Source organism: Macrosteles quadrilineatus, unplaced genomic scaffold, assembly GCF_028750875.1.
Source record: "Macrosteles quadrilineatus isolate MER2022 unplaced genomic scaffold, UCM_ALF_1.0 Scaffold_2__2_contigs__length_208266976, whole genome shotgun sequence".
In the NCBI taxonomy this organism is placed as follows: Eukaryota; Metazoa; Arthropoda; class Insecta; order Hemiptera; family Cicadellidae; genus Macrosteles; species Macrosteles quadrilineatus.
Window position 1 is genome coordinate 82,824,107 of NW_026542595.1, and position 25,959 is coordinate 82,850,065.

Here is a 25,959-nt window from a genome sequence, read left to right on the forward strand (position 1 = left end):
GTTTTGTAATGCACAATTTGTGGTGACATCCCTGGTTATTGTAAAGTATAATTTCAGTATTGTGACGAATGTAGGTTATCATTATTTCTTCAATTTGCCATTATTTTTGGGCGCTGATTCGACCTAAAATAAAACAAACCTTTTACTGTTTAGCCAACAAAATTTATAGACACTATAATCTAATATTATAATAAAGGTCTATAGTTATAAACCTACCTTAAAAGCCACTGTCTCGCTCCTCAGGTGCGACTGTCACTTCAGGTGAGACTACTGGGAGTGCATCAAAAAACTCTTGTGTGTCAGGTCGGCAGAATGGTTTCAATGCTTGCAAGTCTTCATACTTTTATTTTTTCAGTGGAATCCGACCCATATGTAAATTTTCTGGTTTGACTGTCTGAAGAATCTGCGTAACAGAAAATGTTTCCGTGACATTGCTTTTCTCTCCAGGTTTGCTTTTCTTTTCAGGTTTTTTTAACAGTTGATACGTAGGCGCCACTGTATGTGTCTCTATGTTCTACTACTTGTGGGTGGTCTGAAGTTATTCTCAGTTGTCTAACCTTTTGAGTTTTTGCGTGGAACTTTTTCAAGTAGGTAGCCGCCTTTAAGTGCCTATTCCCAGGCTTTAAACGTATCGGTAGTACATTCCATTACTTCAAAGGGACTTGATTTCACCCTTGCTTCTTTTATTGCATCCCGCCAGTCATTAGGGATCTCTGCAGGGGTTGCATTCTTGATGAGTGACATATTCTTGTCGCACTCTAGATACGAGTGGCCACGAATGGGGTAGGTGACAGTAATAGTGTCAAATCGCTTAATGATTGTTGTCATTTAGTACGAACCTTGTAAGGGGAATAACATAATAGAAATACGTTATTAATATGTCAAAATATTCCCACAATACAAAATAAATTTTATTTTCCTCGGATAAACCCACAGAGAAGGTTCGACCCTAATGGTAACACTAAATTTGTCAGGAGGTAAGGAAATATCTCAGGAGATGAAAATTGTAACCACATCTAGCAAACAATCGATATTTATTACATTATCATTACAACTACGGAAATATATATATATATACAATGAGAGGTGTTTCAAACTATAGGTATTCAATCAGAACGATATATATAGTTTGTTGGAAAGTGCTCCTCTCTCGCACCAAACCTACACTACACACTTCACACCTCAGGGTGAATCGTAACACTTTATTATATGTAAAACGGTATCTCAAGGTAACCGATACACACTGAATCGTCACGTTTACAAGGTGAATGATAGATTTGATTTCGTGAAGAGACAGATGCCCCTCCCGATACTTTATAAAACTTATATTTACAAATTGTGTCGTACGAGACAAATGCCCCATACGACTTGACCCGTCAATTAATCTGAAGGCGGGTGTAATTAATTTGAATAAACTACCGACGCGCGAGACATGTGCCTCACGCGGATTAATACGTAAGAAATATCCAAAAGGTCACCGCACTTCGGAGACAAAATATTGAGGAAAATTAGCTCAATCTTACGACTAAACGCCTAATAAACTGACTGCGTTAAACCAGATTAATCTCAAACGCACTGTAATATTCCTATGTATACCCCACATGGAATATTATACGTAAGACAACATTTCATCTAAACTCTTCGTGGGCCTATAAAATACACAAATAAGATCAAAATCAAAAGGGGCTTTAAATTAGAGAATAAACGATAACCTGACACTCTCTATAAACGTGTCGCCATGCGAGATAATTACCCCACACGGAACACAACCTGCAACTTAATAAATTACACACTTCTTCTGGTTTTTAGTATACTACTAATATTGAATAGCAATTCTACAGGGGACTTCAAATTAATGGATACAGGTTAGAATAACACTCTCTGAAAATAAAATTAAACTTTATCCTCGCTTAACCTACGGAAAAACAAAATGGAATACTCTGAAATAAAATGTCACTGACTTTTCATTTCACAAAAACTAAATCAAAATGACTTCTTACTTGAAATTTAGGGGGTCTTTTTATAATCGAACCGACGAGACAGATGCCTCCGCTCGATTATAAGATATAAAACTTCTAAAATAGTCTAGAGTCTCGAGGTGAGACATTTGCCTCTAACCGAGGGTTAGAACGTTAAATACTTTATGGACTCGATACTGGAAAACTAAAATCGAGACAACTTGGAAAAAATTGACATTAAGATCTGAGTTTGTCAAAGAATTAAAACTTAAGACTTTTGGAGGAACACTTACCCATATAGAAATATGTCCCCGTCGACAGTCGGCGACTCTACACTCACTTCCGCCATCAACGAAAACTTACAACTTGATTCCTAGACGGTACGGCACTGAATGTCCACTGGTCACCTCCTAGGGCTCCTTCCCCTCTCAAGGTCGTGGTGGGGGGGGGGGTAGCTAAATGACGGTGGCGCCTGACGTACTCCACGACATATCTGTGATTTACTTATCTCGCGGGAAATTTGAAATTCACTGTCACAACCTTATAAAAGTAAAATGTTTATTTTGCCCCCCGCACGAGTCACAAAATATGTGTATCTCACGTACATTGGGGTTTAAAGAATTCATAAAAAAGTGGTGAAGCATAGAAATTACTTCGTTGGACCCTTTCTTTGCAACTGTCTCGTCGTATGTGTAAACACAATTGATGAACCATCAGAGAGTACATGTATGTTAAACAAATAAAAAGAGAGGTGTCTTTTATAATAAATATCTTTGGTTGTTATGTTTGGAAGTGGTAGATTTCTTCCATAATCTATTGTTATAGCTTCAAACTGTCAGATTTCTGTGCTTTAAGTCTATCAGATCTTTTAAGACTATAAAATTAATCTGCTCTTCGTTTGTGTAATTCCATTTCAGTGTGTAGCTTATTTAACTTCTTTTGTAAATCTTACAATTCGTTAGGATCAACAGTTCTAGAAATTTCCTCATTAATACTTCCCTCTTGGACTTTGAGTGCATTATTGCACGTGTCGGATCTTGGATATCCAAATCCAATGTTGCACTTATCAAACTCTTCTCTAAATTTTTCATACGATACTTCTATTCCAACATTTATTTTGCAGAAACATACCTAATAATAGAATTTTGCAGTGATGTTTTATGTTAGTGTAGCGTAGTGACTAGCTATTTTTTTATTCTTATAATAATGATGTGTATTTTTATAATGACAAAATATATTTACTAGTTAGGCTATTATTTGATGCAAATGTTGTAATATCATTGTTTTTATTACTGTATATGCGTATTATTTATAACACTGCTATAATAAAGTTAAATATAGATAATGTTGAATAAAAAAAACAATTTAAGTCTTTACTTGTTTTTAATCTGTACAAGACAATCTTTTATCAATTCTTATTACAAAGCTTATCTAGCTTACGTTTTTTGGCACACTTCTTTCCTTCCTCGATTGTTCGTTGTTTTTTTTTTTTCATTTTACTATAACTATTCAGTAAAATATTACAGAATGTTAATAAACATTTTTTAAACAATGGGGTTATATCTTTACCACAAGAAAGATATACCTCAACATTTGTGCTGTCGAGAACATGGTACATTACCGACATTAGTACCTTTCTTTGACATTTTTACTTCAAAAATGTACTTTCAAATCTTTCACCAATCATAACTTTAAAAACCTTCAAACCAGTAATCAATGTATTTATGATGAGGTCAGAGGGATATTGTAAATTGCCCCTATCTATCACGGTAAAATAATAAGACATTGTATGTGAGTTGAGGATTGTTTGCTTATCGATTAAAACAAATTTAGATTTACAACAGTTGCATTGAAATTTTTTTAATAATTTATGACAAATGTACCCTCCTATGTAGGTAATACCGACAACATCATTTTCGGAAATATCAGCACTTTCTAACTCATGAGAAATGTCTTCAAATTCTGAAACATCAAAAAAAATGTTTGTTTCCCCTTCTGGACCCTCAGTTTCTTCTACACTAAAGTCCCTTATCTCTACTTCCCGATTTTTAGCACAAAATACCTTTATAATGCTAAGAGTTTTAAGCTTCTTTTCTCATTCGAGTACTTGTGCAACAGATATATTGTAACTAGCACCATTCATTTGACGATACTGTCCAAACCTAGCCTCTAGTCTGTTTGGAACTTTCCTAGCAACACATACTTAAAGTGTAAAACATTAAATAAACATTCTACAATTTCTAAAACTGTACTGACGGTATGTTTAAGTGCAAACTGTGTGTCAAGTGTGAGTTTTCCATTTCTTTTTTTATTATTTGCTGACTCTCCTTGGACCATAATATTATTCCATTTCTCTAACCAGACTAGAAATGATCTTAGAAATAACATATTCTCACGATCTACAGTGCTTATTGCTTGGCAATCTCTATCATTAAACCTCGCTCCCTTGAAAGCATGATTTACATTAACTATTTTCCACCACCTAAGTACAATTTCTAAAAAACTTATAGTACCAACCACATTGCTATCTTGTGTTGTAGCTGATATTGCTTTAGAGCGGCTACATTTTTTGATCAAACAATTTAGCACGTAAATTTACATTTTGCCTCTCTAGAGAAGTAGGGAACAATACTTTCTTACTTAATGGTGGAGCTAGCTTGACTACACTATCCTGCTCCATATTTTGAAGTATTTTCAAATCAGAAACACTTGCAGTAAGTACTATATCATGACTACTAAAATCTGGAAAATAGAAAGTTTGTTTGGAATCGGTCTGATTGAGCCAGTTGTTACGTATACATTTGAATAGGTGTACTGAATCAAACAGTACAAAAATATGCTGAGTACCATCATAAGGATTTACAAATTTGGAAGTTAAAGTTTCCCCTCATAAACTTGTAAACATTGACCTATTAATGCGGTTGTTATCAGATATAATACTAAACACTCTATAACCTACTTTAGACAACAATTCCAATACTTGTAAAGTAAGTTTGTGTAGTTGTTTGCCTGTTAAATCTTTACAAGGGAATAAACCTACCACTTCTTTATTGTTTGATAATAACGATGATACCATAAACGTTTGGATAGTCGTGGCCAAATTAGACGAGTTTTCACTTGACTGCACAGCTATACCTTCAAGCTTACCACCTTTATACGTCACTTCCGGTCTTACATAAATCTCATCTAGAAGCAAGTTACAATGCTTTTCGTGTTCACTCATTGCAGATACTTTCTTTTTCAAATAGTTTATATGTGATGAGTCTATTCCTGAGCTACCAATACCTAAGTTGCAGGTAAAAGATTTCAAATACCGAGGGTGTTGCATATAGTCATTAACTTAGACCGTCTGATATATTTGTATGCCGCGGGATATGAGAAAAAAACCGTCGCAAACCAAAAGAGTTGTAACAAAGTACCGGACCTGTTTAGTTACGGATAGATTGATTTGTTCTTTATAAAAAAAAATTGTTTTTCACTAATACATTTGTCTTCCACCAAAAAAAAACAACAGGGGTCATTGTAAATGTTATCAATTACTTCATTCAAAACAGCTAGTTTGTCACGTTTTGAGATTTGCAATTCGACACCTTGCTGGAATAATAGATTGCAGATCTGCTTTAACTGTGACCACTTAGTTATTCTAGGGCATTAGCTCACTTCTAATATTTGGGGGTTGTCATTCAGTACAAAGTCGTCTTTGACAACTGTAAAAGAAAGATCTGTTTTGATAATGAGCGCCAAATCAACTTTCGGGAACTGTTTCTCATTAAATATAGTAGTAAACAAACATAACTGATTATTACTTACTTTAGAGTAAACATTTTTCAATTCTACCGCGCACTTCACTAAAAACCCATTATTTATTTCTTCATAGCTATTTACTTTGTCTAAACGGTTCTGTTCATTTTTTGTCTGCTCAGCTCTTTCTTCTATCTCCCTCTGTCTCTGATTGGGATCCTTTCTTTCTTGAGGAAGTACTTTTGATAGGTAACAAGGCAAATTTTCAAACATCGTTGGTAAAGCATCGCAAGATAACTTTAACTGGTCCCGTTTGACAGTCAAAACAGTACCTACATGAAGGGCACTCAGGTATATTTGATAATTGGAGATAACTATCAAAATATACCCGAGTGACTTGGCGCTACTAGGTGGTCAATATTGCGGACGCTTCAATCCTTGATTAGAAGTTGCTCCTCATCTCCAATTAGCTCCGATCTCCGCAGAGCTGATGCCATTCTCTTCCGCAATGCAACGCCATCCAACGCTCCCAGATCCGTCACTGACGTCCCGGTTGCGATTTGCTCTGTGTACAAGCAGACGTACACTCCGCAATCTACGCTGCCTGTGGGCTGTTGTATGCAGGTGGCCTTCTCTATAATATCCCATTCTGGGGCGCGGAAATTCCACCGGATCTTCGGGCCAGCCGCTCCAAGTAGGTACAAAATATCCTGGAGGATGGTTGGCCGAGCTCTCCCTAATGAGTCGAATTCCTGTTACAGTTTTCGCTTCGGCCATGCTACGATTAAAACCCAATTGTTTTCAAGGATGTGGACAGGAAAGAATATTATGTCATGGTTAAATATATTTGTTCCCCGATGCCAGTTCTCAACCCTGGGGAACCCACCCTGTTTGTACGCAACGTACAGGAAGGTGTCGATAGCCCAAACTAGGTAAGCGAATACTTTGGGTCCCTGTTCGGGCGTCAAAATTTGTGACGTATTTTTGCTTAAGTGAGATTTTTAAGCAAAGGGTAACGTCTTAAAGAGGAAGCCTGGGTGAAAACTTGAGCTGGGTTTTGTTTCAGAGCTCAAAAATCAAAGTTTTAAAATAAAAAATATATTTTGGGCCAAACTTCCCCTTTTTTACTACTATTTAACCAATAAATTTTGTTTAGGTCTAATAGTCCAAGAATTTTAGGGGGAAAACTGCCATTTGACCTAACAAATTCAGACTAAGTGGAAACCTTGCACAGTTGTTTAGCAAGCCTAAATTAATAAAATATCAAAAGTCCCCATAAATCCCGGCTGTGCTTCAGCCGCCATGTTGGAAGATGGCGGACAATTTTCACTTTTTTGACAATATTTCACAAACTATTGGTATTAGAGAATTTTTGTAAATACAAAAGTTAAAGAACGTCTAAAAATACATCTTTCTTGTATTACAAGGTTTGCTGTATTTCCAACGGTTATTGAGATAAATAATAAAAGTTAGTTTAGAATCTTAGCGTCGGCTGCTAGACTTTTCAAAAATTAAAACTTAATTTCTAAAAAACTGGGACCCTAAACTAAAATTATGGCATCGACATTCCCTAGTTCTAAAAATTATCTTTCTTTCAACACAAAAATCATGAAAATCCGTCGAGTGGTTGATTCAGAATCGTGAAATAAAAAAACACTGTTTCGTTTTAACATTATAGATAGGTAAAGGAAAATAATTGTTAATATGTAAAAAAAAAATAAATTACCATTTACCTGACTGCATCATTACTAAAGTATTTCCTAAAAAAGTAAGATAGATTCCCTATTTAAATAACTTTTGATTTAACGAGTACTAGGTTTACTGCTATAGGAATGGTACTAAAGTGTGTATTTATGTTAAATATTAATACCTTATTATAAAATAAATAAATTTGCCAAGTTTGATCAAAATATATCCATAAATAAGCAAACTGCAACAATTTTATTTTCCTCCATAAGAATAACATGGGAATTTTAAATTTAGTACTAACTTTTATTATTTATCTGAAGCACAGCCGGGATTTATGGGGACTTTTGATATTTTATTTATTTAGGCTTACTAAACAACTGTGCAAAGTTTCCACTTAGTCCGAATTTGTTAGGTCGATTTTACTAATATTCTTCTACTATAAAAGACAAATTCGGAATTCACAATCCAAATGATCAGTGATCATTCGCTATTAATAATGATCAATTCAAGGATCAATTATATCATCACAGTCTTAGACCCATGTAACGTTGTATTCTAGTGTTATTGTTCGGCGATAATTATCAGTGTTGCGGATAAGAAACAGATAAGGATGCAACATTTGGTTTACTGATTAGAGGGTTAGCGTCTGTATGCCACGAACTGAGTAGGAGTTATTACAGTGAGATAGAGCAATTCATTTTATACTTAGCTGGTATATTTACCATTTTATTCATTTTATTACTCTTTGTAGCAGCAAAACTGGGTACTCATTAAACCTTACTTAATGCAAATAGATTTAATTTAAAATCTGGCATATGAAAACTCGCCTAGTCTGCAGGTTTGCTGCAGCGGGGGTATTTTCTTAATTTTTGTAGTTTGTATTACTAAAATAGGTACAAAAGTATCCCTTTATCTAAGCAATTAAATATTTATCTAAACAAGTATAATAAATAACTATTAAATTGTGAAGATTTTCAAACATTTCTCGTTCAAAAAGGGCTGCTAATGTTTGTTGCCATGTGAATTAAATTGCATACTATATTTAGTTGTTTTGTTTTCTATTGCACTGTTTGTTTAGTTGCAATATTTAAATGTTTTTCATAGCATTGTCACTTTAATTCTCATTCGCAAATAAATAAATTAATTTAACAAATAAAATCAGAAGTGTTACTGTTTCTGGTGTGTGCGACTAATATTATTTAAAAGTATGTCTCAGATCTGGCCATACCTTGGTGCCATATCTGGACTAATTTCAGATCTGGATCTCAGATATGACCAGATGCCAGATCTGGAACGTGTATTTCCAAAATCACGTTGGAGTGTTTTTGATGTCATCCCAGATCTGGCACCCACATCTGGCCAGATTAACTCTTAAAACCAGATCTGGCCAGATATAGAATCCAGAACCAGTCGCTAGTTGCTGAGCATATGCATGCTCAATGTGTTCTAGACCCTCTGTGGAAAAAGACAGCACAGTTTGAAGATTGATTTAGATGGGTGAGCTAACGTAAGCTAGATACGCTTACGTATCTAGTTTATCCACTTTTCTATAAGAGTCACGCTATAGTTCGGATGAGTCATGGACAATTAATTGTTTTATCTAGAAAAGCAGGTATGCACTACGTCATAGCATTTGTAGGTTTAATTTAATAATAGCAATCATGCTTATCGTAGGCATACTTGTTCAAGAATATGCCGTGGTAGGTTTTGTTTATAAATTGTATTTTTTATTCCTTTTCAAATGTTGATATTGATTTGTGTTCGTGCAAAGGTGTTGAAATTTATTTGTCAAGGGCATGAGCGGTCCTCTATGTTTGTTTTTAGTGTTTAAAAATTACTGTTAATAATAATGTAACATATAATTTAATTAGGCTATTGTGTCCTGAACTTAAAACATCGTTTTCAAATTAATGTAAACCTTATTTTTACATTCTTTTGATTTTGATCATAACAAATTCCAAGTAACGTTTGGTAAAATTAATCTTATTTACTTATTGTTTTTATAAAAATCCATATTGTTAATAAAAATGGATTGTTCGTCATATTGCAGCAAAAACATCCGTTATAACAAATTTCCCTTAGGGAAGTAGCTCACGGTAAGATCTAGGCCCAGGACAGATTTATTTTTATTTTTATGTCCCTAGAGGCCAAAAACACTATTCGTTCAAATTTGTATACTGTATATTTATATGGAATTATATATATGTATACATAGTGTAGATTTATATATAGGTATATCTATATCTAAAGCGGAAGTATGTATGTATATACCCTATGGACACCTAAATAGCTTGACAGATTCTAATGAAACTTTCAGGCATTATTAAGAACTATTCAAGGATGGTTTGTGTAAAGTTTGGTGCAGATTCGTTAAAAGGCCTTCGGCCCAGTGACTCTGGAGTTTCCCATGTTAACCTAATTTATTTGTACTGTTGGATATAATAATGGGAACAGCCCAAAAAATTAAAGTGAAAGTAATAAATACCTTTTGCAAGAGTAAATTTGCTTACTGAACTTGTAGTGTAGTGGGGTACCCCATGTGTCTTCTTCAGTGGCTAACACGGAACTAGCTTCAGAGATAACGTTGGGGTTGACCTTTGATACTGAGGCTGTTTATACAGGTTGGGTGACTAAGGAATAGGGAAATTGTTAAACTTGATTGTCTATACCGCCCACCAAAAAAAATTTAAAAACTTTTTTTTTACACAAAATTGAAAAACAAAAGCAAACACCTTGTTCAAAAAAACTAAAAAATCTTCTATGGAGTATGTAAATATACTTCTTCTTACTCCATGGGGAGAGGACAGAGCTTTGAGACTGACCTCTTGAAAACTCCATTTGAAGTTTTGACGCTCACAACACGGACAATACCGTCTTCGCCAGGATGAGTTTCAATAATTCTGGCAGTTAACCATGATGCAGGTGGCAAGTTTGAATCCTTTATTAAAACTAGTTCGCCAATCTTCAGGTTAGGATTTTGGACGAACCATTTTTGTCGTTGTTGTAGTTGGTGTAAGTATTCTAGATTCCAACGATTCCAGAAGTGCTGTAGAGTTTGTTGAATTAGTTGCCACCGTGACAGTCGATTCATAGGTGTTGAAGTGAAGTCTGCTTGTGGTAAAGCAACTAAGGGTTGGCCAATTAAAAAGTGACCAGGAGTCAGCGGTTCGAACTCATTAGGGTCAGACGATAGACTACAGAGGGGTCGTGAGTTGAGAATAGCCTCAATCTGAGTCAAAAGTGTGGAGAATTCTTCAAAGTTTAAAATTTGACTGCCTAGAACTCGTTTTATGTGGTGTTTTGTTGATTTAATGCCAGATTCCCATAATCCGCCAAAATGAGGTGAGGAAGGGGGTATAAAATGCCATGTGATTCCTTGATTTGATAGTTTGGGAAGAATTGAATCAAATTGTTGAGAGAAGAATTGATACAGCTCCGTAAGTTCTCGATTCGCTCCAACAAAATTTGTTCCTTGGTCAGAGAAAATGTCACTACATAAACCTCTTCGAAAAATGAATCGCTTGAAAGCGGCAAGAAATGCTTCAGTAGAAAGGGATGACACCATTTCCAAGTGCACAGCCTTGGTTGCCATACAAACGAACAGACAAATGTAACTTTTAAGAAGTTGTGGCTTCCTCAACTTATCAGACTTGGTCGAATAAGGACCGCCAAAATCAACACCGACTTTAAGAAAAGGTCGAGTGGAAACTATTCTCTCTTCAGGTAAGTTACCCATAAAAGGTTGTGGAGTTTTACCTTTATATCTTGCGCAAGTAACACATTTGGCTAATCTATGTCGAATGACAGTGCGGGCAGATACTATCCAAAATTGTCTGCATAGCAGTGATTGTAGAGTTCTAGGGCCGACATGTAAATAATTCAAATGGTAATGATCAATAAGCAGATAAGTTAGATGTGAATTCTTCGGCAAAAGCATAGGATGTTTTGCGTTGTAAGGAAGCTGGGCTTTCTCTAGACGTCCGCCGACACGTAGAATACCAGATGAATCGATGAAGGGGTCCAGTCGTTGCACTGCAGGAGTACAAGTCTTCTGTTTCAGAATACAATCGAAGTGTTCTTGGAAGAATTTTTGCTGAGTAAGCTTCACTAAAGTACCAAGAGAAGTATTCCGTTCAGTCGCTGTCAGGTACTTTGTTTTAGTTAAAGGTTCTACCTTGCGGCAGTTACGAATAAATCTCAAAATCCAACCAAAACAATTTTGGAGTTTAGTTAGATTAGAAAAGTCTTCCAAAGTTGAGTACAATGGCGTTGGTTGAGGGATGCCAACTGAAGCAGTAACTATTTTTGAGGCAGGGCGAAATTCATTTAAACCCTCCTCAGGGATGTTAAGTTTTCTGCACCAGGGTAATGGTTGGCCAAGATTGTTGGTCTTCGCTAAGCCAGGTAGGACCATACCACCAAAGCGAGCAGTCTAGTAGTTGATGAGGGAGCAGGCCTCGAGAAGCTACATCAGCGGGATTACTTGTAGTCGGAGTGTGCGACCAGCAGGACGGTTCGATGACGTGTTGAAGTTCAGCTATGCGGTTAGCAACAAAAGTTTTTAGGAGATGCGGAGAGGTATGAATCCAGTGTAAGACCACCATTGAATCGGTCCAAGCGTAGAGGGGAATATTTTCATACTTGCATGAAATAATAATTTTGCAAAATGACATTGCTTTACTTAGCAGAAGTGCACCACAAAGTTCGAGTTTAGGAATACTTATTTTCTTGAGGGGAGCAATTTTTGACTTCGCCATTAGCAGATTGGTCATAACAGAGCCATCAGAGGTGACAACTCTGAGATAAACCGAACATCCATAACCAACTTCCGAAGCGTCCGAAAATCCATGGAGTTGCGCACCAGTAGAATTTTGAGGCAAAACGTTCCTTGGAATTCGTAATTTACTTAGAAGCGGCAAGTCATGAAAGAAGTTTTTTGACTGAGTGAATAAATCATCGGGAAGAATCTCATCCCAATCCAAACCAAGAAACCATATTTGTTGCATCATACACTTGGCCCAGAGTACGACAGGGGTGACTAAGCCCAAAGGGTCAAAAATACGGGAAATCATAGACAAAATTCCTCGTTTGGTTGGTAAAGTTTTCTGAATAGGAACTTCATAAGTAAACTCATCGGTGTTTTGGTTCCACTTTAAACCAAGTACCTTAATGAACTGATTGTGGTCCTTATCTCCAGAGAATAAAATATCTTGAGACTTGCTTACAATATCCTCTAAAAGTTCACGAGAATTACTGGCCCATTTACTTAGTTCAAAACCACCACGCTTTAAGAGCTCAATCAATTCAGATTTGAGTTTGAAAGCTTCATCTAGGGAATCGTTACCAGTGAGACAATCATCAACGAACATGTCATTCAAAATAGCCTTGCTAGCGAGTGGGAAATCGGCACCTTCATCAGCTACAAGTTGATGTAGCGTTCTAATGGCCAGAAATGGTGATGAACTAACCCCATAGGTGACAGTATTCAATGCATAAGTAGCAAGCGGTGAGTTTTGGTTTTCTCTCCAAAGAATGGTTTGGAAAATCCTATCTTCAGGATGGATCAATATCTGACGATACATCTTACAGATGTCTGATGAGATAACAAAAGGGTGAAGGCGAAAGCGGGTCAAGATTTCAGAAACATCATTTTGTAGTTTCTTGCCCGTTAATAGCTTGTCATTGAGAGAAAATCCATTTGAACTGCGGGCCGAGGCGTTGAATACAACTCTCAATTTAGGATTTTGTTCTGAGTTCTTAAAAACTCCATGATGCGGAATAACGTAGGTTGAAGTAGTCGAAGTTGAAGAATGAAGCTGAGTCATATGGCCTAAATCCTCATATTCCTTCATGAAATTTACATAGGCCGATTTGAAGTTGAAATCACTCTGGAAACGTCGCTCAAGAGCGTGAAAGTTACGTTCTGCATGGTGGAAAGTGTTTCCTAAGTCAACTGGATTTTCACAGAACGGAAGTCGAACAATATATCTTCCAGAAGGATCCCTGGAATGTGTTTTAACGAATATTCTCTCACATGCTTGATCTTCAGGACTTATTGGCTTAGATTGTGGTAAATCTTCAAGTTCCCAAAATAGTTTGAGATGTTTCTCAAGTGAGGACTCAGTAATGGACAAGTTAGTGCAGATAGAAGAGCACGTTGGTTGGTTTTCAAAATAAGACAGACAGGTTCTACCAATTAAGGTCCATCCATAAATGGTTTTGAATGGAGTAGGGAATCCAGGAGGGCTATTTGACCGCCCACCGTCACAAATCAAGGGGAATAAATCAGCTCCAATGAGGAAGTCAACCGGTGAAGGCTCATAAAAATGTGGGTCGGCTAAATTCCAATCCTTAAAATGATTGATAATGTCCTTGGTTAACCGTACAGACGGTAAAGGAGAAGTAATCTTGTTCAAGACAATAGCAGTAGTTGGAATTAGAGGAGTATGAGCTTTGGTAGGCTTCAGTATACACGACACTTTGCCTTTGGTCGAAGTGGCAGCAGTTTGTGAAATACCTAAGACATGTTGTTCTAATTTTGAACGAGGAAGCCCAAGTTTTTTCACACAGTGATCAGTGATAAAACAACTCATGGATCCAGGATCAATTAGTGCTCTAAAAGTCTGAAAGTTGTTGGTAGAGTCTCTAAGCTGAATAAGGGCAGTGCCAAGAAGAGTAGTTACACAGGGTGTAGGAGCATTTGTGTGATGAACAAAGCTGACTTGAGAAACTGATGTTTCCTTGTGGGTTTCAGGCTGTAACGTTGAGTCTAAGTTAGGCCTTGGAGATTTATTTTGGTCAAAAGTTGAATTAGTCTTGAGGAAATTATCTTCATGCAGGGAAGTGTGATGTTTTTTGCCACATTTTCTACATAAATGAATTGAATTACATTTATTCAGCATATGTGTCGCATTTAAACAGTTAAAGCAACATTGTTTACTTCGGATGAAATCACGTCTGGCACCAGGAGTCAAGTTAAGATATTCAGGACAAGAATACAGGTTATGGGCCTGAGTGCAAAATAAGCAAGTTGGAACCTGAGTTTTGGCGAGAAAAGTTCTTTGTACAGACTTGTCTGACTTGGAATACTTGTTAGGCTTACTGGTGGAAGTCGAACGCAAGTCGGTTTGCCGGGAAGTGGTGTGAGTTGAAGCAGGAGACGAGCCCTGAGCTGCATCAAGAGACTTGCAGTGATCCTTGAGAAACTTCAAGAAATCATCTAAGGTAGGGAAGTCTTTGTCTGAGAATTTTCTTTCAAAAAGTTGGCGAGTGTGCTTATCTAACTTTTTCAATGAAATATGTAAGATAATGAAATCTTCTAGATTCGGAAGTGAACTAATTGCTTTAAGAGCCATGGTGTTTTCTGTAATTAAGTCTAACATATTTCTCAGCAACTTGTTATTTTCATAAGTCACTGATTGTAAACATAAGATTTCTTCAATGTATTGACAAGCGAGTAGACGTTTATTATCATACCTATCATTAAGTTGGGTCCAGACTAAGTCAAAATTATCTGAACACATAGGCAGTGATCTTACAAGTACATTTGCTTCATTTTTCGTACAAGAAATCAAATAGTGAAACTTTTGAATTGGTGTAAGTGAATCGTCTGAGTACACTAGGGCTATAAACATTTCCTTAAAGTGGGGCCACTCTTTCATAGTGCCATCAAAAATAGGCAAGTTAATTCTAGGAAGTTTTACATTAGAAGTCGAAGTAGATTTTTCTATTTGTGAAGCATCAGACAACTGATCTTTAGAAAATAATTTATTTCTAATGGCTAGTATACTGTAATAGTTATCATCTACTTCATTGGTCACAATTTGTAATGATTTCAATTCCTCAGGCTCTTTTAACTGAATAAAACATTTAGCCATATCGTTTTGATATCTTACAAAGCTTTCATAATGGGCAGGTAGCCGCTCACAGCGAACCTTGAACTCGGAGAGCTCATCTGGACTATGGTCTACAGATAAACCTAAACCCTTTTTTTGAAGTAAATCAATTTTCTGTACAAATGAATCCCTCTTAAATTTAAGAAGTTCAATTTCCTTCTTGAGCTTTTCAGTCATTTTGATAGGTTACGCATAAATCAAATCAAATAGTTTATAATAATGTCAGGCCTAGTGAAGTAAATAATAACAAAGTTGGTCATGTAGGCCTACTTCATAACAAACATGAAATGATTCAATATTCATTGTAATGATAGAAGTCTACTTTCAGCATTAAGTAGAAATAATAATAAAAGGAATACACACCAGTAACATGTTCAATAAATTCTTCAATCTTCTTGTATTATTCAGAATACAGTCATAACATAACCTCAATGTAAATGGAAATTGGAGAGAATGGTTGTCAACATTGAATAAAACCAAATAAGTTAAAGTAACTCTGGGAAATCAGGTGTACCAGCAGTGATGCAGGCTTTGACTCTCTTTACCCTCTTGATGTAGAAGTAATAGAAAAATTACCCTCTTCTTGAACAAAAATTTCCCTGCTACTCTTCTGGGTAATAAGAAAAATTACCCTCTTCTAGCACAAAAATTCCCTGTCGAGGGACAAAGTAAAATAGGTTGTTGGTGGAACAGTGGACTTGAAAGAATTAATTGAAATACTCTTGAGACAGTGGAATTGAAGGAATTGAAAGGTCCAATGGTCCTGTCCACATCACTTGAACTAACTTGAAATGCTTGAATGTGACTTGGCTTGCATGAAATTACATGAAAACAATCATTCTTTTCCTGAATTGAAAAGTCATAAAAATATAATTTAAAATACTTCTTGAGGTTAATGTCTTGAATAAAATTACCAAATTAATTTTGGAATTGAAATATGTGTTACTTTAGTTATTAAAATAGATTTTCTTGGAATTTATTAACTGTTGTAATTTTATTTCTTGATGTGACTTGATGGTGGGTTAAAAATTAAATTGGAAATATTTAAGTTAGGTACTGGATTGATTATCAGGGTTCGAAGGACCAAATGTTGGATATAATAATGGGAACAGCCCAAAAAATTAAAGTGAAAGTAATAAATACCTTTTGCAAGAGTAAATTTGCTTACTGAACTTGTAGTGTAGTGGGGTACCCCATGTGTCTTCTTCAGTGGCTAACACGGAACTAGCTTCAGAGATAACGTTGGGGTTGACCTTTGATACTGAGGCTGTTTATACAGGTTGGGTGACTAAGGAATAGGGAAATTGTTAAACTTGATTGTCTAGTACTTATATTTAAATTGAATTAAAAAAACTTAACTGTTCTTTTTTGTCAATAGTAGCTAAACACTTGAAGGAAAATGATGATAGCGTATGGTGCACGGGATGAGTTTATCCAGTTTGAATCAACTGTGAAATAAAGGATCATCATAATTCCCACTCAATCCCCGTCCTGCCATCCCCCTGTCTCGGCATATGTGACCTTGGACGTGGCTATCGCTGTCACCCATTGGCTTTTCAATAAATGTCTAATATTACCTCAACGTTTCGCGTTACTTCCTGTTGTCTTTATTCCACTTCTCTACATAAAATATTATTCCAGTAGAGTTGATAAAGATAACATATGACGTATATGTTGTAATTTTTGTTAATGATCTTTAAAATCCATATCACGATAATCCATAGTTTGATATTTTGTAACACATTATAATATCTACAGCCTTTATTTACTTGCAACATCGTTATAAGGATTACCGTATTAAACGATTAAACTAATTTCAGTTCATTCAGCCCTAAAAAAGTTTTGCAACTAAAAACATAAAAAAATTAACTGTATGACAACGAGATATAATTTCATTATGATATTTCAGTTTTGTGACAAACATATTAAGGACCTTGAAATGAAATGAAAAATGAAATGAAATGTTTATTTGTCACATAGAATTTACATAATTGTGATACATCACCAGTAAACATATGACACGTCAGGTTTTCACAGCAAAATACATGATATTATACATTTTATTTCATTGTAGTTGGTAATATATTAAAAAATAAGGCCAGAAGATTAAAATATAACAAAAAGAGTGACGTTAGTTAAAACAAATTCATCAACTGAACAAGGACAAAGTAGTTCCAAATGTTCCCTAAGTATTTTTTTTTTTTTTAATATCCATCTTTTCTGTCAATTTGATTTGGTTAGGGAGGTGGTTGAATAGCTTCCCACCCATATACAAAGGAGCTTTCTCATAAATAACTGTTCTATGGATAGGGATCTAAAGAGTGTTTCTATGTCGAGTGTTATATGGATGTTGGTGATTTTTTGATGAGAATGAGGTCAAGTGTTTTTTAACAAATATACATAGTTGATATATATACACAGCATGAAATGTTAATAGTTTTAAATTTACAAACAGAGGACGACAACAAGTACGAGGTGCAGTGTCAGTTAAAACTCTTATGGCCTTTTTTGAAGAATAAAAACCCATTTATGATCGGAGAGCTGCCCCAAGAAATAATGCCATAGCAAGCCCTGGACATAAAATAGGAATGGTAAACAGTCAAAGCAGCATTTAGTCCCGTTGTTTTGAAGATGACCCTTAATCTAAACAAAGCTTTGGCTAACGATTTAGTCACCTGAAATTGATGTTCTGTCCATTTTAAATGTTCATTCATATACAAATCCAGAAATTTTATGTTTTCTGAAGCCTTGATTTGTTCCCCAGAATCCAAGCTGATGGTTACCTTTTCTGTATTTAACTGTGGATTGTGAAAATGAAGTTTTTGAACAGTTGAGATGAAGACCATTTGTTTTGTTGACCAAAGTTCTATTTTGTTCAAATTTTCCGATGCTTTGATAGACGCTAGGGCAACAGATGGAGCTTTGACCAACACAGTGGTGTCATCGGCAAATTTTATGATTCTGGCTAACGATTTAGTCACCTGAAATTGATGTTCTGTCCATTTTAAATGTTCATTCATATACAAATCCAGAAATTTTATGTTTTCTGAAGCCTTGATTTGTTCCCCAGAATCCAAGCTGATGGTTACCTTTTCTGTATTTAACTGTGGATTGTGAAAATGAAGTTTTTGAACAGTTGAGATGAAGACCATTTGTTTTGTTGACCAAAGTTCTATTTTGTTCAAATTTTCCGATGCTTTGATAGACGCTAGGGCAACAGATGGAGCTTTGACCAACACAGTGGTGTCATCGGCAAATTTTATGATTCTGGAATCCAATGTGGCAGCTAGATCATTTATGTAGAGAATAAAAAGAAGAGGTCCAACTTTAGACCCTTGAGGAACGCCATGAAGAACCGGACACCAGTTTGAGAAATTTTTAATGTTAGATTTATCTTTGATTACAACTCGTTGATAACGTCCCTGAAGATAGCATTTGAACCAGGGCAAGGAAGAACCAACAATTCTATATAGTTTAAGTTTTTATTGATGGTTTGTATAAATATTTAAAGTACAAAATATGTTTATAGCTTATTTATTTGGCTACCAACGGCAAACACAATTTTTACTCATCTTCTACCTACTATCTGTTTATCTAACCCAACTAACGATTGAGATGAATAAACAAATAATGCAAACAAAATTTGCCGAATAAACATATTTTATTTGTTAATGTTAGTGTTGTGGAATTTTTGTATTAAAAACTTCTCAATTTTAAAATGTCATTAATATTTCTTTGTAGTTAGCTTTAAGTTTAATTGTTATAGATGTTTTCTTCGTTTTGTGTATGTTTCATGATTAATCATGATGTGTAACAATCAGAATAATTTATTATAAAGGTTTTCTTGTTCTATTTACGGAAAAAATCATATGTTGTATGATTAATGAAATGTGTGTTTATTATAATTGCAGATAAAAATTATAGCCTCAAAACTAATTTGTTTCATGTAAATATATTTGTATTATAAATTAATATTTAAAATTAAAGTCACACAGCCAATTCGTTTATGTTATGGGTATGTACTCTATTAAACTGTTGAAAATAACCTTAAGCATTATTAACATTAAGCATTATTATTGTTATTGTATTTTAATAACACTTATATTTTGTCAATACTCAAATAATCTAATACTTTTCCTTATAAAAATTTCATTTAAAGAAGAAATAAAGTAAATTAATGCATTTGTGACATTGCTTGGTTTCTCATTGTTCATACAAAATCAAATTCATTCCTTCATTATTAATATCAATTGCAAATTCACTTGATAGTTGGCCCAACTCTAACTCCAGTTTTTTATTCTAACTTAGTCTTGTAGATCTGGATTTTTGGTAATTCTATTTGAAGTTTTCCTTTTCATCCCCAAAATTTGATTTCTATGTAAACATATATTTTTGAATACTCATTAATGTCAATAATGTAATTTCATTATTTAAGTACACATATATGAATAGTTGATTTATTTTTACCATGGGTATAAGCGACTTACTGAAATACAAAAAAAATTTCTTTTAATGGAGAGTTATTATTAGTATGTGAAATAAAGTAGGTATATATAAACGTCATACAAATATTTTAAAAATACAAGTGACTAAGCTATTGCAATTATAAATGAAATTCTGGTGAAAATAAGAGAATTACATTTAAAAGCATGGCTGACATAACAAAGAATGTGAACTGTTTTAAACTTGAAAATTAATCAGTGTAGCTGTGTAATGCAGTATACATGAGTGATTACAATAATGGTTATATTAAGATACAATATCAAATTTACCTGTGTATTTTTTGACCAGTTTATTATTACTCTCATGTGAATTTGAGGAACTTGGCTTAGTATTTTAGTTAGGAAGGATTTTTGTAGGTGGATCTATTTCTGTACCTACTTACATCTTCATCAAAATGTGCAATCACAGGTGTTTCCTCATAATTTATTGCTGATGGTGACTGATCAAAATTCAAATGGTCAAAATTCAAATCAAATGGTGGCTCGGGTAAATTAATTTCCATAGATTCAGGAACATCTAAACCAGCAATAGATGTTGAATCCTTTCCTAGTGTTAAAATCACTTCCTCGTCGACAACAGTCAATACTTTGTCTTCGCCCCCACCAGTACCAGCCTTTTTAGCATTGTCAATTTTCTTCTTAACAACAGATTTTTAATTTTATACATTTAATCTACAAAACAAGAATGTAACTGTACCACAACTGGTACTACAAAGGACATTACTGGGCAGATCATTAATGGTCTCTAAAAAAAGAAATGGTCCCAAAATGGACCCTAGGGGAACCCCACATACCACCCCAAGTGTAGCAGATCGCTCATTCTCCACACAGACCACTTGCCTCCTATTTGAGAGGTATGAACTGAGAAGGCTTAGAGCCACCCCATCTACGCCATAGTGTCCCAAGAGTAGGCCATGATCTACACAATCAAAGGCCTTGCTTAGGTCACAAAAAGTGGCCCAAGCAAAGCCCTTGTTCTCAAAAAACTTTTCAACTAGGCCTCTTTTCTGCATCAGCTGTACTTTGTGATTTTCTAAAACCATACTGTGAATCTGTAAATAAACTCAAAGATTCAAAGTGTCTGTTAATTTGCCGAAAAATAACACTCTCTAAAACCTTAGACAAGATGGGCACCAAATACAGGCCTATAGTTAGAAGGATCATACTTATCTCCCCGTTTAAAGACTGGGGTGACTTTGAGATTTTCAAAATGCCTGGAAAAATAACTTCCGTAAAGCAAAGGTTAATGGCAGTGGCCATTGGACTAGATATAACACAACCCACACTCTTTATTATATAATTTGACATGTCATAATAATCTAGTGCTTTAGAATTACTTAATCCTGCTATCCCTTTTTCAACTTCTTTTGTCTCTACAGGCTGTAAAAAATGAAACTGTTGACTATGGCATCCTTAATAAATAATCCTGAGATGAATAATTAGACTTATTGATTGAGGATCTTATATTATTAACAGATTCAACAAAAGAACTATTAAGGCTATCTGGTTTGATAGGCACACTGTTGTTTGTTACACTATCCTGGAAATTTTTAGTTACTTTCCATGCACCCCTACATTTATTACTACTATTTTCAATTACCTTGACATTATAATTCAATTTGGCATTCTTGATTTCATGTTTGTACCTTTTGCGCAAGTTGTTATACAAAAATTTATCAGCCACATAGGATATGTAAGGATATACAAGATATTCACATAGGAGCGATTCTTGTTCGACAGTAAATACATGCCTCGTACTATTTTTTTTTTTTTTTTAAGAGGTTGGCGGCCTCTTTTAACCTTGCATTTGCCCGTCCACATAGACTAAGCGCCCGTGCGTGGATCGTTTACAGCAAAGCAAGGAGTTAGCCGGTACAGTACAAAGGTGAACTGTACTGATAAAATATTATCGGCAGTGACCAGGATCCGAACCCACGACATCGCTGCTTTGGGCCCGAAGTCCGCGACGCTACCGACTGAGCCACCGACTCACTACAGTATAACTATACTCACTATACTTTGAGGCATCCTCAAAAATCGGGATATCAATCTCAACAGTTTCCTTTGGGAGAGTTTTTAAACGTTTGTGTAACATGGATTTTTCAGTCCATGAAACGCAGCCGCCTCACGAATGGAACGATTCCCATTTAGAATGTCTTCCAATGCACTTTTCACAGCCTCTTCTGATATTAAGGCACGGGCCGTTTTACGCTGATAGCTTATCATCTGCAAAAAAAACAAAAAATAATAATATTTTCATATTGAGATAGACTTATTTTGAAGTCTTGGTTTTGTAATAACCAAAATACCAGTTCCAACAATTTAAATTTAAAATCATGCCAAAACATAGTTAGGCCTTAGATATATAACCACAAAAAAGCTAAAATTTAAATTGAAATATCCTAATAGTTTTACTGCTGTACAAGATGTTGTTGATTTAATTTTTTAATTTAAAAACATTTATTTACTTCTAAACTATAATTTATAAAATTGTTGGGGCACATGTGGACAAACTGGGGCACAAGTGGACAAATATTTATTTGTGCCACAAATGATGGTGGCCATTAGTTTGTTAAACAACTGCTCATAGGTTAGTGCAAACTGACCTTGAAAGTATTCAAATTGAAGCCAAGAAAACATTCTATCCAAACCAACATTATAATAGTGTGCAAATACTTTTATGATCATAGTGCATAAAAGCAGGATGACATGAAAAAAGAAAATTTTACTTTTTACTATATAAAACATGAAAATAGTACTCACCTTAAACATAATTCATCCAACTCAGCTACAACGTTGTTACTGCTAGAACTAACCAATAACAAACCAGTAACTGAAATTTGAACCTCATTGGCCTGTAAAAAAGCGGAAAATTCAAACTGTCTATTCCTGCCCCTGTCCACAAGTGCCCCACTCTCCCATACTTATAGCCTAACTCATCTGACTCAACTACATTATGTGGGTAAGCATGTGCAATATCATGAGCATTGGGCCTTCTAATTTGTTTTGGCCTAGAACTATTCTTTAGAAGGACAACATTTTGCAATATCATTCTTTTGTTTACAACTGACACATACCGTGTTATTGGCTGGACATGTCCTAGGTTGATGTGTATAGGCCTACCCACACTTTTTACACAGGAAAATACCATTTAGGCCTTCGGACTTTTTTTGAACACTTTGTGGCACTTTCCGCCCTTGTTTATCTCTGGATTTTTTTTAGGTTCACAGCCCTGACGACACTTGCAGATAGACACTGCAGAGATTTTGCATAAATTTTTATCTTGTTAAGACCTATCTTTGTTTAAAGTTATACTAAAAAATCAGTTACCGTTTTAAAATGGCTGCCATTTAAAATAGTTGATGCCAAATATCACAAAAACCATTAACTTAACGAAGAAATTGCAAAAGACAAAAACGTTAGTAAATGTTATGTAGTTTTCAATGATACCTAATTTGTTAAGAATTAATTAATAATAACAGATAAATGTCTACTTTTCTAAATGCATGACCTCTTTTCTCCATTTAAACAATGCTAATACCCCTTTTACGTTGTTTAGCATTATATAATTATTAATATATAAATATTTAGTTTGGTCAAGGGTTTAATTGGACCACTAAGCTCAGAATGTTTCAGTTTTAGAGGTCTAGATGCTTTTTCTCTGGATGTATTGCAAGTATTCCTTTCTTGCTCAGATTTAATACAAATGTCACAAAATTCATCTTCACACATCAGATGGAAACATCAGTTGAAATGCCATTACGAATGTTTGTAAACTTTTTCATATACGGAAAACTGATATGACCTAACTTTCTACGCCATTCTAAAACAACTTCATTCTGTGTAGTAGGGTTAGTGTTTGACTTTAGGATTACAGTGGTTTGTTTTGGGATAGGTTTTACACTTTCTGTGTCAAAAGGTTTAGGCCTCAATTCATTTTGATCAAATTTGCCTAAGGCCTACAGCAGCGACTTCATTTACACTTTTTATTAACTGAACTAGGCAAACCACATATATTTTTACACCCTTTGAAATTATAGACTAATCTTTGAGAACTTGTACCTTGTTTTTCGTGAATAATACTTCGCCATCGTTTTCGGTAATCGCATTGACACACATTAGGTTACTACTCAACTCTGTAAGAAACATTTTTAGTGTACATTGGTCAGAGTCAACATTTCCTACAGCGATTTGCTGAATGCTTTGATTTTTCTTAGCAACAGAAATAGGTACTTTTAGTACATTATTTTACATTTTTAAGATGAAAATATCGTTTGTCATGTGATTAGGGGTACAGCCACTATCAATAATGAAAGATTTGGTATTGACGCTATCGCATAACACAATCGCCTAGTTGTGTAGACTTGTTTGTTGGCAGATTTACATGATTCAGAAAAGATGTTTTACAGCCATCTTTAGGTTTAAATTTAGATTTATTACGGAAAAAGCAATTATTTCCAGAGTGGTTAGTTTTCTTACATAATCATTCGCTTTCTCTTACATAGTTCATAGTTCACTGCAAGGAAATCTAAACGGGTGTTACATGCAAACGAGCTCAACGATAGGTTCCCAAATACTCCGATTTACTTCAATGAACACTTAACAGTACATACGAGGGAAGTGTTCAACAAAGGTAGGGACCTCGTGAAGGATCAAAGACTCGCATCGGTCTGGGTAGCGGATGGACGTGTTCTAGTGAGGAAAACACCCAACGGAAGGATTGCTAGAGTGCGTGAATTAGGCGATCTGAACAGAATCTGTGGACCATATCGCTCCCCAGCCTCCTCAACAGGTGACAACATGGACTCCGCCCCCGCCGCTGCCTGTACCTCTCCTGATGTGACTCCACAGCCTCCACTCCCACCCCCGCAGCCAACTGAGTAGCCAGCCAAACAACACAATGAAATGCAGTAAATAACCATAATTATTCTTCATACGGTAATATAGTTTAACTTAAAATCAATATTTTTTCTATACAAACATAACATTCCAGATCCATTATAAGATCTCAATGTAAATATTAATACTTTTACCACAATATTTCAGTTAAACTCAAGCTATTGTTTATAACTTTACTCTAAAACCTCATAATCCTTAATTAAAAATAACTAATCGTAACAATAAAGCACTATCCATCTCAATTGTCAATAAACTAAATAATTCAAATAAAATATAATAATAATCCTAAAAAATAACAATATAAATAACACGTGTTAACCAACATTGCTCATTATCAACATTTGCATTGATGGTAAGCCCCATCTCTGCTTTTCTTATCTGATGATTGCGAGTGCATTATCTTTGTAATGATAACCATACACAAAGTGTGAATGGTCACTAAATTAATTTTTTTTTTTGTTTGTATTTGTAGACTATTCTAAATAAATAATCACTACACGTCATTTCACAGCGACGTTTGTATTTTTGTACATTAATACTTGATAAATTATTCTATCTTTAAACTAACATACATTTTTATTTACATTGTTTCCCAGTAAAGTTAGTTTGTGAAGCATTTAATTTAATTAGTATATGTGACTGAATATGTGAATTTTATTTAAGAGACAAGAGTGTGAAATCTACGCATCATTATCGTGATCAGTGATTTTCTTTAACTTCAAAAAGTGTTAATTTATGTTCTTAATTACCTTACACTCATGTTAATGCCTTTTGTTATGATATTATTAGAATGGTGTCTTACTCCACACCTGCAATTTTTACTCTTGCCAACCAAATTTATTCATATATTATTTACAATCAAAATTATAGTTAATTAATTAAATTCATTTATACTACTTCCAAAAAATATTTTTTAGGTTTACACTGATACAATAATATATGCAACTTGTCTGTTTATGAATACTTAAATCCATATTTTTTATGCCTAGCTAGATGGCAGACTAGCACTGGCTGTTGCCTACCACCTGATTGTATATATATATATTTTTCTCTTTATTGTTTTAAAGTACTTGCTCTTTAATTCATTATTACATTTATTTTTTATTTTTATTTTGAGGAAATGGTAAACCTCAACAAAGATTTATTTGATGAAGCCTCAATTAATAATAACTTTAAGGTAATTGAAGACTTGAAAGATGTGAGAGGGTACTTCAGTACTGAAGTGGGACATTCTAAATTCAAAATCATTCACATTAACATCCGCAGCTATCGTAA

The 25,959-nt window shown here is 34.8% G+C and overlaps 2 protein-coding genes across 2 annotated transcripts in view; one reads left to right on the forward strand and one right to left on the reverse strand.

The window, feature by feature from the left end:
- LOC128985585 (uncharacterized) overlaps positions 1-25,959 on the forward strand; it is a 153,805-nt gene that overhangs the window by 45,586 nt on the left and 82,260 nt on the right. The window lies entirely within an intron of this gene.
- Positions 6,131-15,342, reverse strand: LOC128984510 (uncharacterized). The gene is made up of 6 exons (XM_054403841.1): positions 15,284-15,342; positions 14,460-14,639; positions 12,070-14,255; positions 9,899-9,997; positions 8,742-8,843; positions 6,131-6,435 (listed from the first exon to the last, which is right to left on the reverse strand). The coding sequence occupies exons 1-6, from the start codon at positions 15,340-15,342 to the stop codon at positions 6,131-6,133; spliced, it is 2,931 nt and encodes a 976-aa protein (XP_054259816.1).

Bases quoted from the DNA above. Each gene is read 5' to 3' on its own strand.
- LOC128984510 (XM_054403841.1), bottom strand. From the start codon at position 15,342: ATGAGCTCTCCGAGTTCAAGGTTCGCTGTGAGCGGCTACCTGCCCATT. The intron at 14,256-14,459 runs GTCTGTACAAAG...TCATTTATGTAG, and splicing joins AAGTATTCCAAGTCAGACAA to AAAATGTGGCAAAAAACATC. The intron at 8,844-9,898 runs GTAAGCAAATTT...CTTTTTCCACAG, and splicing joins CCCACTACACTACAAGTTCA to AGGGTCTAGAACACATTGAG.